Source organism: Zonotrichia albicollis, chromosome 6, assembly GCF_047830755.1.
Source record: "Zonotrichia albicollis isolate bZonAlb1 chromosome 6, bZonAlb1.hap1, whole genome shotgun sequence".
In the NCBI taxonomy this organism is placed as follows: Eukaryota; Metazoa; Chordata; class Aves; order Passeriformes; family Passerellidae; genus Zonotrichia; species Zonotrichia albicollis.
This window is the reverse complement of record NC_133824.1, coordinates 30,943,167-30,959,966: the sequence shown is the minus strand read 5'-3', so window position 1 is coordinate 30,959,966 and position 16,800 is coordinate 30,943,167. Positions and strand designations below refer to the sequence as shown.

Genomic DNA, 16,800 nt, shown 5'->3' with positions numbered 1-16,800 from the left:
ACTGTATAATTGAGAATAGATATTAAATTATTTTTCATTTTGACTGAAACAGCTTTTCATCCCTAAATTACTGAAGGCATACATAAATATATTCCAAATCCTGAAGGAAGCATGCAAAACACCTCTTTTTTCATAATTGTTTCTTTAATTACTACTGTTGCAAAGCTGAGGTCTCCTATTCCATTTTTATCACTGAGGGAAACAATATTTTCCACTGTTTCCCAAAGATGTTAAGAATTTATGTAGATCCTATGTTCTTCACATGATCAAAATTCATCTTTTGAAAAAATATGGTCTCTCTCACTGCACATATCCTTTGTTTGGCTTTTAAGTCCATACAGGATGACACAGTCATGACTTGCAGAATTCAAAGTCTGCTGACTGTGAACTTCAAAAAGCAGGTTCTAAGGTCCACTCTGACCGTCTCAGAAAACTACCAACAGTGAATCCAGCCTTCTATTTCAAATGTGCCTGAAGTTTGTGCTGTAAATGATACAAACACTTCTCCCTAATCTGCTTCTGAGGTAAGGTTTGAAAAACATAGGTGCTGTGACTGAAACACCCATTTTCTGAACTCCACTGTAAACCTAGATAGTGGTTTGGTCTATATCGACATCCTGCAGATCAGTGTGAGAACCTGCTAGAGCTTCCTGCACCTTTCATTGCCGAGGGTTGAACAGCGACAGCAAAGCATGTGCTGCATGATCCGTTTAGTACCACTGGTGATACTTCAACTACACGTTGCTTACGGATTACAGAATTCCAGTTAGGTCATTGATGACCACCAGAAAAATCAGGGCTTACTTTACTCTGTTTTTCTAAGTGTCAAGTCCCCACTAAGTTAATCTCCTATTTCACTTTCTTCTGTCATCACTGATCTACTGCCATTAGCCAAGCTCACCTTTGGTAACTCCTTCTTAACAATGCTAAGCCACACTTTGCGCCGACGTGCGTTAAGTTGCTCAATAGACAAATGCTTTTTCTTGGGCCCCGGTGGAGGTGTATCGTGGGAAAACTTGGCAAAAACTTTGGTCTGGTGATGGTGGCGTCGTGGTGACTCCTCTGAAGAGAGTTCTTCATCCCGTCTCCTCTTTTTCTTTACTTTTTTCAACTTGCCTGCATGGCAACAGCAATCATAAAAATACATTTCTATTTTTGGGTACATTTAATCAGGCACCTTTCCTGAGTAAATTCTCCTAGTCAATTTATATGTGGAATCAAGAAAAAAGCCAAACTTATCCATGTTTTTTCCAATTCTGGTACAATTAATTTATACCATTAGATATTTCCTCAGTACTTTATAATGGAAAGATTTTCCTGTTTAATAGAGGGGTGAAATGCAATTACTTCCACCCAGGGAAACATGCCTTGAGAGTTAAAATGTCTCAGACTTGGTGCATGTTCCTTGCTTTGCGGCAATATTCTACTTAGAGCTACATAAAGGTTAAGACTTTTAAAGGTGACAACATTATCATTTGGTACAGTAAGTCTCAAAGCAAACCTCTCAGCAAAGAGAAGACTGCATTGAAAGATATTGGCACATTGTCATATCAAACCAGCTTTCAGAGGAAATTGATAGCGGTATCAGATATTAAAAATGTTCACCGTGAGTATGCAAAATTATGGATGCTGCAAGCATAATGGAGAAAAAAACCACCAGAGTTAAAGGAACTTGCAAAAAGAATGGAAGCCAGCCTGAAATAACCCCTTTAAAACACAGCTCAAGTACTTACGCTAAGAGAGTTCACCTTATGCGGACAGCTCATAGCCTTCTCTGTTTCTTTAAAGATTTACAACTACTGCCAGTCCAAACAAGAAAGGAAACTGTATTTCCTGGCAAATGTACATCTCAGAAACTCCAGTTGTTATGTCAGAGATATAATTCTGTTCTAAATGACATCAAACACCAACTCCAAGTTCCCTCTATTTTCCAGAAAACATTCACCCCCTGAAACTTCCGAATCACTAAAACTACAAATTCAGGAATAACTGCAGCAGGTACTGGTTAAGCTCTTTAACTTTTCAAGGATCTTTTCAAAACACTCTTGAGTAAATGGTCCATGATATGAAACAATGTTTATGGATTCCAAACTACTGAATAAGGTCCACAAAGAAAATCCTGAGCCATGAACTCTCCAGTCACACACCTTTTTTCCACCCTAGCTTTCTAGAAGCCAGCTGATAAAGCACAATATTTTCTGAAGACATTTTTCTTTGCCAGAACTTGGTATTTCCCTGCAAAACCCAGAGGTTTTGAACATTTATGTTTAATTAAAGGAAACAACGTAGGACAGAAGTTAAATCCCAGCAGCCATTTAAAAGCATGAAGTTAGTGACTTTACCTTTTATTTTTTTCTCTTCTTTAAACTTCTTTTTCTTGGGCCCTAGCAGGTGGCGCTGCTGCTCGTAGTAGGGGTCATAGGTAGAGAGCAGCCCCGCGCTGTAGTACTGGTACTGCTGCAACTGAAGGGGAGAGTGAGCAGGTAACAGAGACAGCCCCCAAACAAGCTCAGATCCTGAACATAAAGAAGAGATCAGGAAGCATGCACTTCTCCATATTTTGCATTTGTTATCAACCATCAGAGAGTCTAAAGTGAAACCACTGCTCCCAGAGGCGGGCTCCAAGTTGAGCACAGGGAACCCAGCCCACCTGGTTAAGTAACAGGTGCAGTGAAGGTTGCACTTTCAGAACATACTGCTCTGTCTTTTCCACACAGGTGCTGCCCAGCAAGACAACACACTACATGAAGAGGTCCAGTTATGGAACCAACATTTGCTTGGCCTGCATTCCCAAATTACATACATGTTCTACTTTATCATTCCAAAGGATGTAAAAGAACAGATTTAAAGAAAAGGCATTTAAAAGATTTCCACAAGGACAAACAACTTGAACACTCAGATTGTCAGGTAAAAATGAGGCTGCCTCAACATTTTTTCCTCTAAATGATGAAAAATGCCAGTATACTCCCAGCATTATTGAAATGAAGTAGTGAAGAATTCCACACAGGTTACACATAAACAGGCAAATTAAAGGCAGTACTGCTCAGAAATAAACTAATTAAAATCTAAGCATACTTTTAAATTAAGAGAAGATTTTTGAAAAGTGAGATCACAAGCATAAACAAACTTTTCTGATATATGTTCGTCTCCCTCCATAACTGTGTACTGCTGATCTAACAATCTCTCACTGGTTAATTTCACTGCATATTACTTCTTACAAGTCTGGAAATAAGTATTTATGTAAAATCAAACAAAGTTATGACCAGTTTAAAAATGTGGTGTCTGAATATTTGTGTAGCTATGCAATATTTCAAGAAGCTAACACAATATTGGTTCAGAGCTTTACAAGAAAACAAAAGAAAGTATAGAGAAGCAAAGACCTGTGTGGAAAAGTATTTCTTCACTCTTCTGGAGAGATTCGAAAAGAATATAAAACAGGAGGACAAATTTTAACTTCAGACACATTCTCAGATAACAGAATAGGATAACCTCCTTCATCTAAGACTTTCTGCTGCAATTCAAATCAGCAGTGAACATTTCTGTAAAAGCCCTTATAATTTGAAAAAATACATTATTAGAATCAAAGCAGCCATGGAATTTGGCTTACTATTAAGAAAAATGCAAAAATGCAGCAGACTATTTTCTTCTAAGAGAAAGAAAGAAAATATCAAAAGAAAGTCCAAAACAAACAAACAAAAAAGGTAAAAAGAAAGAAGAAGAGTCAAGTAAAATCTCAAATCATGGCAGAAAATGACAAGGTAGTAAAATAGGGACTCCCTTTCAAGACTGTAAACATCACCTTACTATTCATCACTTTAATGATGATATAAATACACTCGAATAGCAGCTAGTACCTGTATTAGAATTTAACTCACAGCATCTCCATTTTCATATACTAGCATATATATCATCCAAATCTTGCATTTTAACACCCAGTATTTGCTCTAGTGACTGGAACAGAGCACTGTGGAAACTATATATAACATGTGCCAGTAGTAGTTGTGTACATTACTAACAGATTCACAGCATCTTTCATTCTATGTATGTAATTGATTCAATAACCCTAGTCTAAAAGTGCTGTTAGACAATTACTGTCTACCAGACAGAGTATTTTCCAGTTCACAAAATTATGAGTTTTGATAAAAACATAAGAGCAGTTAAAATAATAATAGTTAAAGGAAAGAATAAAAATCAAGAAAATGTAAACATTTTTTTTACCTCCTTGTCTTTGCTATATTTACTTTGATGCAATTTTTTATACTTGTGTAATCGCAGCATATCGTGCAGTTCCTCCCTTGAAAGAGAAAATTCTTCTTCCTCCTCTCCATCATCATCACTTGGTGAATCTGTGTCACTGGAATCATCACTCAGAAGGATACTCTAACAAGAATAAATGGGAACTAATTTAACAAACCCAAGTCCCTATTTATGCAAAGGACTCTTGAGCCTTTACCTAATAAAGGGGTGTGGGTCTCACCCAACAATGATACTTAGCACTAACAGCGTGTCTATCTAAAAAGACTCATAGAAAATAGATTTCTGAGGAGCAGACCTGTATAGCAGTGAATCCAATACACATTTTCTGATTTGGAGGAAAGTAGTTTTCTGTTAGTTTGTGACAGCTAAATCATTTTAGTCCACTTTGTCTGTTTGTGGTCTCAGCAAAGCAGCAGTGCGAAAAGCCAGGATAACAGCAGGGGTATTTTGTGATGTGTCATTTGCAGGTGTTTCCCTACCCCATTTGTAGTTTGTCCTGCTATTCTACCACTTCTACCTGCATCAGTTTCTGCAAGTTTAGCTCTCTTTTGACCTCTTGGCAACATGTTTTTGCTAACTTGAGATGGCTACAATACAGTGAAAACACAAAGACAGCATAAAACCACCATTCCACTCTCTTCTGCCATCCTCACTGAGACCTTGTAGTGAGTTCAACGTAAAAACAAATTTTCAGTCAAGTTCCAAATCTATATTTAATTCATATTATAATAGATTAGTTTAATATAAAATTAATTCAGTTTCTGAATGTAAACTAACTGCCAAGCTCACCACGTAACTCCATCCTCATGTGCCACATCCACATGCTTTTTGGACACCTCCAGGGATGGTGATTCTAAAACTTCCCTGGGCAGCCTGTTCTAATGCTTGACCATCCTCCCCAGTGAAGAAAATTTTACTAATATAAAATCTAAACCTCCCTTGGCACAACTTGAGGCCATTTCTCTTGCCCTACTGCTTATTACTTGGGAGAGCAGACTCATCCTCACCTCACTACAATCTTCCTTCAATGGAGTCCCCCCAAAACCTCCTTTTCTTCAGGCTTAATACTCTAGCTCCCTCAACAGCTCCCCCTAAGACTTGTGATCCAGAGCCTTTCCCAGCTCCACTGCCCTTCCCCGGACACACTCCAGCACCTCAATGTCTCTCTTGCTAAGAGGCCCAAACTGGACACGGGCTTGAGTTGTGGCCTCACCAGGACACCAAGTACAGGGAGACAATCACTGCCCTGCTCCTGATGGCCACACTTGCTGACACAGGCCAGGATGCCCCTGGCCTTCTTGGCTACCTGGACACTGCTGGATCAGCTGCTTTCAACCAGCACCCTCAGGTCCTTTTCTGCTGGGCGGCCTTACAGCCATGCTTCCCCCAGCCTGTAGTGCTGCATGGGGTTGCTGTCACCCAACCTGCATTGAACCTCATGCAATCAGCCTTGGCCCATGATCCAGACCCCTCTGCAGTGTCCTCCTGCCCTCCAGCAGATCAACACTGTCACCCAACTTGTCTTCAAGTAACTGAGGGTGTATTTGATCACCTCATTCAGATCACTGGTGAAGACAATAAACAGGACCAGGCCCAGTACTGAGCCCTGGGGATCACCACTGGAGCTGGCCACCAGCTGGATGTAACTCCAGGCACCACCACTGTCTGGGCCCAGCCATGCAGGCAGTTTTTCACCTGGTAAACCATGCACCCATCCAAATGTGAGCAGCCACCTTGTCAAGGAAAATGCTGCGGGAGATGGTGTCAATGGCTTTACTGAAGTCTAGTCAAGACATCCATAGCCTTTCCTTCATCCATTAGGCAGGTCACCTTGTCACAGAATATGATCAGGTTGGTCAAGCAGGACCCAACCCTCATATACCCATGCTGGCTGGGCCTAATCCCTTGGTTATCTTGCACACGTTGTGTGATATAATACTCCATAACATTTCACAGAGCACCAAGGATAGGCTGACAGTTCTGTAGTTCCCTAGGCCCTACATCCAGCTTTTCTTGTAAATGGTTGTCATGTTTGAAAACTTTCAGCCAATGAGGATCTCCCTGGTTAGCCAGGACTGGTGGTAAATGACTGAGAATGGCTAGGTGGGTAACTGTACTCACAGATTCCACAATAGCTGCATTTCTTTCCAATATTCTTACCTTCAGCCACTTTCTGCTTTTCTTCAGTTTGGAAAAATTATACAAGCTCCCTTTTTCAGACTTTGGTTCTGTTTACAGAAAAAAAAAAATAAAGTTCTTAGAAATAATGCTTTTCCAGACTAACCCAAAGAAAGTCGACTCAACCTAATACACACCCACCTGGCTGGAGTACTCCATTCAGGGAATGTGTGTTCAGCATCCCAGAATTCCCTGCTCCAGAAGACTCTCCAAGCAAGGAGTCTGGAGGCTCTTCCTTAACTTGCATCAGGGGATCCCCAGACTGAGGCAGCAAAGGATTGTCATCCAATCCATCTTCACTTTCATCACTGCAAGAAGATCCGTAATACAGTGACAATGACAGGAAAACATTCAAAAGAGAAGATGACCATCCAGCTTTCTTACATATGGGCATTTGTCTAAAGGTTTGAGAATTGAGACTGTTTCATATGTAATTCTACACATTACAAATATTGCTGTTAATAATTTCCCATTTACCCCTTAGCAAGTTAACCATGAGATCAGCCTGGCTATCTTATCTACCTGCATCTCCAGTCTTCAACTAGGTGTGTGGTTTCAGAAGCATGAACTATGCAAGTCAAACCAAAGCATAATATTGTCATACTCATTGGGACATGTAAGAAATGTACATATACCTTTTCTAATCCTTTTGTGGGTCTTAATACATGCTTATAGATATACCTGTTAGCAATTGCCCATTCTGTTAGCAGTTCTGTAACTCTGCAATACTGAAACAGTGATGAAATTACATATTTGATTGTTTTGGGACAGAAACACACATTGATGATGCCTCATTGCTACAACTTAGACAAATTCTGCATCTGACAAGTCTTTCCATTTTCTTTATGACTAAAGGCTGTAAGTGTCCCTGAAAATCTACTTAGGGCTTCCTCATTCTACTTTTTGTAGACAAAGAAAGTTTTGGCCACTCAGCTGCAAAAAAAGAGCTTTAAAACATTGTACTAATTTGTATATAAGCTGGTAGCACACTGTATTATCACTATGAACTGAGAGAAGCACAGTCCAAAATCTTTTATACAATAAGAGAATATCCCAAGTTGGAAGGGAGCCACAAAAATCTTTAAGTCCAACTCCTGGTCCTGCACAGGAGAGTCCCCAAGAATCACACCATGTGCCTGAGAGTGTTGTCCAAAGGCTTCTTGAACTCTGTTGGGCAGCTGCTGTGACCCCTTCTCTAAGGAGACTGTTCCAGTGCCCAACCACCCTCTGGTTAGAGAACTTTTCCTTAATATCCCACCTAAATCTCCTCTGACAAAATTTCATGTCATTGCCTCAGGTCCTATCAGTGGTGACCAGAGAGAAGAAATCAGAAAAGCCTTGTTTCAAAACTCAAACCTAATGCTAGCTTTACTATTAAATTTATTATTGTTTAGATTTCCCCTTCCCTAGGCTGAGCGATCCAAGTGGCCTCTCCTAAGGCAGAAGAGCTTCTAATGAACAAGTCACTGATAAATTCTTCATATGGTGTAGGGTGTGGAACAATATTACAAAAATGCCTGTCTTTCCTTGGCACTCCCAAGGAGTAGAAAAGCTTTTGGTACCTGGATATACTCCTGTTAAAGATGGCAGACGTCTGTCGTAAGAACTGATCCAGTTGCAGAGCTTTTTCCAGGTATTGCAGATAGAGGGGTTTTGCCAGCTCTGAGCAGCTGCCATCCTCCCTGGCACCCAGCTCTGAGGCCATAGAACAAACTTCTCCTCATGCACAGGTGCCTCTGAACACACAGCTGTAAAAGGAAACAATGGCCATCAGCACCACAACTCCTCTGAAATGAGCAAACAGGTCCCTGTTTGACAAAAAACCAAGACCACTGTGGGCAAAAGCTTAGGCTGCAGTTAACAGGTATAGTAAACAAACAGAAACTGCCATTCAACTTTCTACCACAGTACTACCACAGCCACAAACTAGATTCTTAGTTTTCTGGTTTATGACTTTGTGGTTGCTGTCTGATAGGAACAAGCACTGTTTTAACCTAATATGATAATCCAAGTGGTGATGCAGAAATTCTAAGTATTATGAAGACAGTCCTCAAGCAACCACAGTAAGCTTTCATCACGTTATTAAAGGTAACATGCTTAACCCTGAACAGAAGGCATATATATAACCAACTCAAAAAGGAAGAATTACTAAAAATATTGATCCTCTGTTTTTTTTACCATTCAGTTCACAGCTGTAGTCTACTGAATACTTGTAATATTTCTCTTTTACCTTACAGTAATGCTCTTTCAGCACTGAAAATATAGCTGTTACCTGCTGACAAACAAGCTACAAATACTTGACCAAAAACTCTTTCCTTCTAAAGCACACCTGTTATTTTATTAAAGAAAAATAATACATAAAAAGCCATTTTCAAGATACTTTTTAATATTTAAAAATTTAGAATGTATTCTAGCATTAAGTTTTTCCACTAGTAGAAACTTTTTATTTGTTCTCTGGATTTAAGATTCTTAATAAATCCAAATGCAACCCCTGCAATATTTGCATACTACATACTCTGGAAACAAAGGTATCAAAACATTTTATTCCTCTGTCAACTGCAGCTTTCTCTTCCTTCAACTACAAAGGACATCCTAACAACTGTTACAGAAATAGCTCTGTCAACTCAAATTTTACTTTTCTTTGACTACAAAAGATGCCATCACTGTTATAGTAACAGTGAGAAAGGTACATGATTTCCAAAGCCAGAGTTGTTACTTTATAAATCAAAGTGCTTTCAAGATCTTAAATATTTACAAACAAACAAACAAACAAATGTCTAAAGCTTTTACTTCTGGGGGAGGACAAAAGTCATGGAATGGTTTAGGTTTGAAAGGCCCTTAGAGAACATCTAGTTCCAACCCCCGCCACATGGAGGGACACCTCTCGCTACAACAGGATGCTTAAATTAAAACTAGTCAGATTCATTGCTCTTCTGAAGGATTCTTGCAGTTTCTATCACTTCTTAAAAATACTACAAAATCTGAAGCAAACTCCTCATTAATTTGTTGAAAGACATATATTTGTTCATTTATTAAATAAGTGACTAAATTGTTTTATGCTTATGTAAGTAAACATACAGATTGAGTATCCAATCTTCAAGCTGCTCTCCCTCCACATATAGAGATCCAAAACCCAGCATCTAACCTTCTCAAAGTCTTTTATCCTCCAAAATTACAGAACAAATTCAGAACTTCAAAGTTACAATACACTATAAGTGATCCTCATCTTAAGACTAATGGCTGTGCTTGAACAAGAGCAAATTGTATTATTTCTTAATAAATACTGGCTCTTGAGTTAATGTCTGTACCCACAGAGGACAACCAATAACACACCAGAATTCATTAGACAAGGTAACAGCTCTGTGACAAAAATTATTTTTAGACTGAAGCTTTCTACATATTAGGTCTTTGCATACCTGACATCAGTTGAATGACTGACCTCTGTCACCAAATCCTCATTTCCAGCAGAACTTAGCAACACCTGAAAGCCTTCCCTATGATAAGGGTAGTAAGATGCACATTTTCCAAGCAGCTTTCATCTACATACGTCATAGCGCTTAACAGGCATTTGAAACCAAACAAACCAAACAAAAAGACTTAAATCAAGAACGGTCTTCCAAGAGAGAGGAAGACACAAAATGAACCACTCAATCATTTAGGTCAGGAAAGACCTCTAGGATCATCAAATCCAGCTGCTAATCCAACACTGCCAAGTCCACCAGTAAAACATGTCCCCAAGTACCACATCCACACACCTTTTAAATACCTCCAGGGACAGTGACCCAACGTCTTGCCTGGGCAGCCTGTTCCAATGCTTGACAACCCTTTCTGTGAAGAAATTAAGTAAAAGGGTTAAAAAATGAGAGGAAACATGAAACTTGTGCTCTAATGGAAGAGATAATTGATGAAGCAGTAGAAAATAACACCTTGAAGGTAAAAGGTGTTTTCCTTTCCTCACGATCACTAATAAAAATTACATATATTACAAGAGCAAAAATCTCTCCCTAGTATCATAGCAAAAAAACATGGTGATTCCTTTTCCCATTCCATTTCAAAATGTATCCATCAACAAGGGCATGTATGATATTAACACTGTTAACTCAAAAAAACATGGCAACTTTCACCTGTCTGCTCTTAGCAGAAAACCACATTCCCAAAACTCAGCCTTGCATTTCCACATTTAATGAAGTCCTCCTTGACCTGACACAACTCCTCTGTATTTCACTCATATAAAAGACACACTTTTGCTTGTCTTCCTATTTTAATTGCTCCACAAGACCCTTGTACATACAACATTAATTACTCTTGTCCTCAAAACAGTTACTAGCCTGCATCCTGCCTACCAAATATACAAATAAGCACAGGAGAGCTTAACAATATCCTTAAAACATATTTACAATGCCCAAAAGAATTTCAGTAAGTGCTACACAAGCATACTGAATAGTGAATAACTCAGACATTTAATTCAACCCTTCATTTATTTATATGCTGACAGTCACAGAGTGCTTCTCTGCTGATCAAAGTAATAATACAGAAAGCTAAGTGACAGATAATTCATTCTCTATCCTTTCATTTCCACCATAGGTTTTAACAAACAAAGATTTCCAATAGCAAAAACTGATTGAACACTGAAGTGAGAGAAGACAGGAACAAATGAGAGGCACACAGCCTGATCCACTACTGTATGTAACTGTGTATGACACCATCAACATATTGCTTCAGTGGATTTACACGGTGATGACATTCATTCCACCTTTGTTTGACATTTTTGAAACAAATCTATCCTTTTGTCTACTCAGTTTAAGGACAAAACACCAATTTTCAAAAAGATTTCATTACTGATGGTAACATTTAGGTAAACACTCATGTTACAGGGTTAAAATGAGCAGAAGCTGCACAGTAACCCTTGTGCCATCACAACTTTCTAACTGATATATACCAGCTTCATGTTAAGTTTCAGTACCAAATTCAATAGTTATTTGCTTTCTCCCTTCCTCTTCCCTAGGGTTCTAACAGTTTAGAAAAACAGCATTTGGAAATAAATAGCTTCTGCACTGCCAGGCTGGCACCTTGAATCTTCTAGCATTCTTAATCAGAAGTTCACACTGAAGCCATTTAATTGTATCATATGGACCACTAATTATTAAAAGTACAGGTAAAATATCAGCAGGAATGTAATAACTTCATGCAAATCACTTTCATAGTAATTGTACTTTTTTAATAACTAAGTTCAGTTCTGAAAGAGCCTTCCTTATGCTGTCTTAAAGTCTCATTGCTTAGTTCAATGTTAATGTAGGTGTGGGGTTTCTTCCCTCACTCCTGTTTTTTCAAGTCTGCCCATTTATAGCATCCAGTCAGTAAGCAAACAGCCCGCACTGGAGAAGAATCCTCCAAGGATATCTTCTGAGAGCAGCTAGGTTTTATAACAAGGTGTCTACATTTTATGCCCACTGACCTGCACCAACCAAACAGCACAACCATGCTCTCCTAAAACAGCTTAGCTTTAAAAGCAGATTCTCCCAATTTAAACAAATATCCACTGCATATTTCTGAATGGAAGTCCAGCAAGCTTCCCCTACTGGTATCAAACAGGAACCCCATACATGCTAAGTGAAAATCTGGGTCTTGTGCCTACCTGCAAGCTGGATGGGGTTTGCTTTGCAGAGCTGTTTGAAGCAATACTTTTTCATCCATGAGTTTCTTGTGCTTTTTCCCTTTAGCTGCTGCCACCTCTACACCTCAGATAAGGCCCAGAGGATTAGTTTTCCTGCTCTTTATGACTAACATCAACTGTCATAGTAAATAATGATAACAACTCCACTCCTAGCTGAGGGCACATGCACAAACACAAGCTGCCATGCAAGTAAAAAGTACTGGACTGTAGCTAATGCACATTCCCTCTTCTTAGCAAGGCAAATCAGGGAGGTAAAAGTAATTCAGCCTCCCCAGCCACACACTGAGTGCATGGCTATGAAGTGTGACCAGGCAGGTGAGCACCAATACTTGTTCCACTACTTCAGCCCACAGAAGCAGCCTCTTTTCTCTTCTCCATCCCATCACTGCAAACACACTGACAAAACATCCATGCGCACAAAAACCTGAAATCACAGAAAGTATGTATTCCTCATTTATTTATAGCATGGAAGGCTTCATCTATATAAGGATTAAAACTGGTCAAAATACAATCTTCTATGCCACCTTAATTGCCTTGCAATTTTAGCAGTTTTCTGGGATTTTCCCAAACATGGGGTTTTTGTGCTTTGCAATCTGACACCAACTTATTAAGACAGATTTTCCAAACTTATGCAAATCCCTAAAATACTTTTCCTTCTTGAAGAAATTTAGAATTGAGACATACAGGTCTCACTGGAGGAGCAGAATAGTTAATGCTGTGAGATGTTCCAGTAGTAATATCTCCAGAATAAATCCTGACACAAATATATCCAAACAGAAGACTCACCAAGTCAAGGTCTGTGTGGAAAACATAGACTAGCACAGTAAGAGCAGCTAGGCATATTTTTGTCAGACTTCTTTAAATGCATATAATCTCCAATAGAAAAAATTGTAGTGGTATAAAAAACCTGAAGAACTATTTTGTTTGAAGAATTACACGTTCTCCTTTCCCCACTCATTTTAGCTTGCTTTGGTAAATGCATAGTTACACTAACAACAATTTCCCAGAGCTACAGACCACATTTTAAAGCAAAACCTAAGTCCCACACGTTTTTTTTTTTTATGGCAGCATCCTAAATATAACTGGGATAGATAAGACACTATGGCTTTTCAAAAAGCAAATATGAAATTTCATATGAGCTGAAAGCCTCCACTAACCTCAAGTTGAACAAATAAAATTAATGTATATACAACTAAACACTGTGTTCACATCATTTGAGTTTGAAATTTTAAAAAGACATTTTAATTGCTTTTCTGAGTAATGAAATCTAGGTAAACTAGATGCTTCACTTTGCCATTCTGCTTTTGTGGTAAGGCTTCATATTGTTTTCCAAGGAATGAGACAGCATTTCAGTGATTTGTGTTCCACCTTTTAATCACTTTTAAATACAGAGAAGAGCCAGCAGGGCATTGCCTCTGGATTTTCCAATTTCCAGAAAAAAACAGTTAGAGATAGGGCCTTATTTATTATTTAAAAGAAAAACTATACAGCAGTGTATCAGAAGCATATACGTAGAAAACAGCAGAACACCTGCAAATATACTGAACACAAAAGTAGGCGAATCAGAGCTCTGCTTCCAAGTTCAAATTAGCAGAAAAACAAACCTATTTAGTCGTTCAATTAGAGTAATTCTCGTCCCAAGAGAGTTAACAGTATTTATGGATGTCTCCGACAATGCATTTATAGTCTCTGCTCTACACAGCAGCACCAACAGTTACCCTCACACTTTGCCATTCTGTGCACACAAAATAACAACGGCATGGATATTTTCAGTTTAGTTTGGTTTTTACTCCCTCCACCCCAGACCACGAAAAGGGAACTATATCCAAAAAAAGCTCTAAGAGCACTTGCCATCTAAGCTAATCTAGCATGAGGTCTAGTTTGTCAAAGAGCATGCTTATTACAGAATTCACAGCGTATTATGTTATACCCAAATGGAACAAAAATTGCTCATTTGAACATCAAAAATTGGGAGGCAGTATTTTCAGCAACTTCAACAAAATACATGTGAGCATATACAAAGAATTACAGGCAATATTCTTTAGCCCTGGAGAAAGGTTCAAGATACAGCTCTATTTCTTGTACTTTTCCCTCACTATCTTACCAACCTCTCAGTGTCACGACACTCTTATACATACACACTAAAGGAGTGACAGCAAAAATGAATTGCTGAAGTTAAAAACGGTGTTGATCACATACATACAGGGCTTATCAGATGTACAAATCCACGCAGTAGATTTGTTTGTGAGAAAGGAAACTAAAATCCGAATTATACATATTTCACTATAAAAAAACTAACTTGACTTGAACCATATTCTTCATGCCAAGGCGAAAATAAATTGAAGGCGTTATTACTATCTGCAACACCGCAGTGGGAGAAATTATTCACAGGAGACAGGCAACAGCGTTAAGCACGTATAACGCTAAATGACGAACAGAAATTGTATTGAGTCTCCCAGAGCAATTGCACCAGGCTACCTGTTTGCAGTCAAACAGGAGCGGACTTTACAGCGCAGCTTTAGGCAAGTGCGCATTCACGGGCGCGAACACAGCGCTGCACCGCGTTTCACGGGCACCCGGGAGACACTTTCCATCAACAACGCCACGAGTCTGGCAGGCGGCCCCTTCCTGCAGGTGCCGGTGGCTATGCCGGGAGCGCTGGGGCGGCCGGGCCCCCGCCCCGCCGGGCTCTGCGGGCACCGCCGCGCCACGCGGCCTCACGCACAGGGGCGGCCGGGCCGGGCCGCGGGGCGGAGGCCGCGCTCTGACGGCACCGGGGAGGGGGAAGGAGAGCGCGTTCCCGCAGGCGCGCCCCCGCAGGCGGCGGCGGGCACGCGCTCCCGCCGGTGACGCGGCGCTCCCGGCCGGGCCGCGCCGCCGCCCTCGCCGCGCGCGCCCCCCCCGCTCCGCACCCCCCGCCCGCACCCGCGCACGCGCCACCGCCCGCACGTGCGCCGGCAGGTGCGCGGCGGCGCCCCCGCCCCCCCCCCCACAGCGAGCCCCCCCCCCCGCGCCTGGCGGGGCCCGGCCGCCGCTCTAGATAGGGGCTAGGGGCAGGGGTGGGGGGGGGGCGAACGGCGGCTCCACGGCCGCCGGTACCGCGGGGCGCATCCGGCGGGCAGGGCGGGGAAGGGGCCTGTCTCTTTAAGAAGAGGCCCGGCTGCTGCGGCCGCCGGTCGGCGCGGGGGCTGAAGCCGCGGCCTGCCCAGCCGGCGCCCCCACTGCCGCCTCCAGTAGCCCCGGCCCGGGGTGCCCTTGCGCAGTGGCCGCGGTGGCTCACCTGGGTACCGGGCCCGGCGGCGACGAGGCGGCGGCGGCGGGGGGCTGGGGGTGTCTCCCAGGCTCGCTCCCCCGTTTGCTCCACCCGGCCTCTCGCCCCGCGTTGCCGGGGCTGGCGTTGCCTGTCTCCTGCCGCGGGGCGCTCCCGGCTCCTGCCTCGCCAAGATGGCGCCCGCGCTGGTGCTGAGGAGGAGGCGGCGGCTGCGGGCGCTGGGACGGCGGCGGCGGCCACTTTCGCTCACTGAGAGGAGAGGAGCAGGGACACGGGGAGCCATGGCGGGGGGGAGGAGAGGCGCCATGCCCAGGCCTGATCAATCGAACCCCGCATGCCTCCCCGCCGCCCCGGCCCTGCGTCTGGGCCCCGCCGCCCCGCCCGCGCCGTCGTGGCCGCCGCACGGACCCCACGACCGCACCGCGGGGCTCGGCCCCGCAGGGACCCCGCGGGGGGCCCTTCTTCATCGATGCGCTCCTGCGACCGATTGGTAGGGTCTGGCGGTGACGGAAATTGCCGAAGGGATTCGGCCAGACGGCCGGGTGAGCCAGCGAGTCTCGCGCGAGGCGGGGCGGGGTCTCGCGATGCTGGCGCGGGGAGGCGGGTGCGTCCCGGAAGTGACGCGCGCTCGCCCTTGAGGCGCCGCGGGGGGCGGCGGCTGTGCCCGGTCGCGCTCGGGGCTCGGGGCCGCTCGCTCTCTGCCGGGCCGGGGCAGCCGGTACCGGGCGTGGTGCGTGTCGCCGAGGCCGCCCGCCGCAGCTAGGCAGCTTGTCCGGCCTGGCAGCCCCCGCAGATGACGAGAGCGGTGAGGGGCTGGCGGCGCTAGAGCCGGGCGCTGTCAGGGTTAACACGTGGGGCAGTCGGTGGGGCTGCGTGCGTTCTACCGCTCTCGCCTTGTCCCGCGCTAGGAGTTGCATTAGAGGGGCTCTAAAGGAAATAGGCCTGAAGGTTAATTGCTAAGATGCTTTGCACCGTAAACAGTGTGGCCGGCTGTTGTTCAGCACTGCTGCCTCCCCAAACCCATTAACCCGTACACTTAGAGCAAATCCTTAAGTGGATGATTAATCCATGTCACCTACGGCATAGCGATAAAAATCTGTATTTCAGGACTAAGCTTTGTCACTCCAGCGCTCAGTAGGTATCTGTGCCCTGCTTTTGGCTGGATGGAGTCAGTAGCTGCGACGGTACTGAGTTTTGCAGGCAGAATAAAAAACCTGATGTTTTGAGTTTCACTAAATCGTGTTTATTCTAAGTAAAAGACTTGTTGTGTCTCATCCTCTGCCACAGGGAAGGAAATCTTGGGAGGGTGCACAGCCAGGACTGCTGACCTGAACTGACTAGAGGGATATTCCATACCACAGGACATAATGCCCAGTATAAATAAAGGCAGCTACTTGGAAATGAGGCCAATCTGGATTCA

The 16,800-nt window shown here is 43.0% G+C and overlaps 1 protein-coding gene across 3 annotated transcripts in view; it reads right to left on the bottom strand.

The window, feature by feature from the left end:
- Positions 1-15,880, bottom strand: part of INO80 (INO80 complex ATPase subunit) — a 74,644-nt gene extending 58,764 nt beyond the window's left edge. The window contains exons 1-8 of one of the 3 annotated variants that reach the window (XM_074543024.1): positions 15,390-15,880; positions 10,191-10,263; positions 7,998-8,183; positions 6,577-6,743; positions 6,418-6,485; positions 4,219-4,380; positions 2,343-2,463; positions 902-1,116 (exon numbers count right to left, since the gene is read on the bottom strand). In XM_074543024.1, the coding sequence (XP_074399125.1) occupies positions 902-1,116; positions 2,343-2,463; positions 4,219-4,380; positions 6,418-6,485; positions 6,577-6,743; positions 7,998-8,140 (876 nt within the window). In that variant the 5' untranslated portion in view covers positions 8,141-8,183; positions 10,191-10,263; positions 15,390-15,880. Of the gene's footprint in view, positions 1-901; positions 1,117-2,342; positions 2,464-4,218; positions 4,381-6,417; positions 6,486-6,576; positions 6,744-7,997; positions 8,184-10,190; positions 10,264-12,070; positions 14,562-15,389 lie in introns of those variants that run through there. The other 2 variants (XM_074543025.1, XM_074543023.1) reach the window with 2 other exon arrangements.
- Between the last annotated feature and the right edge of the window lie 920 nt (positions 15,881-16,800).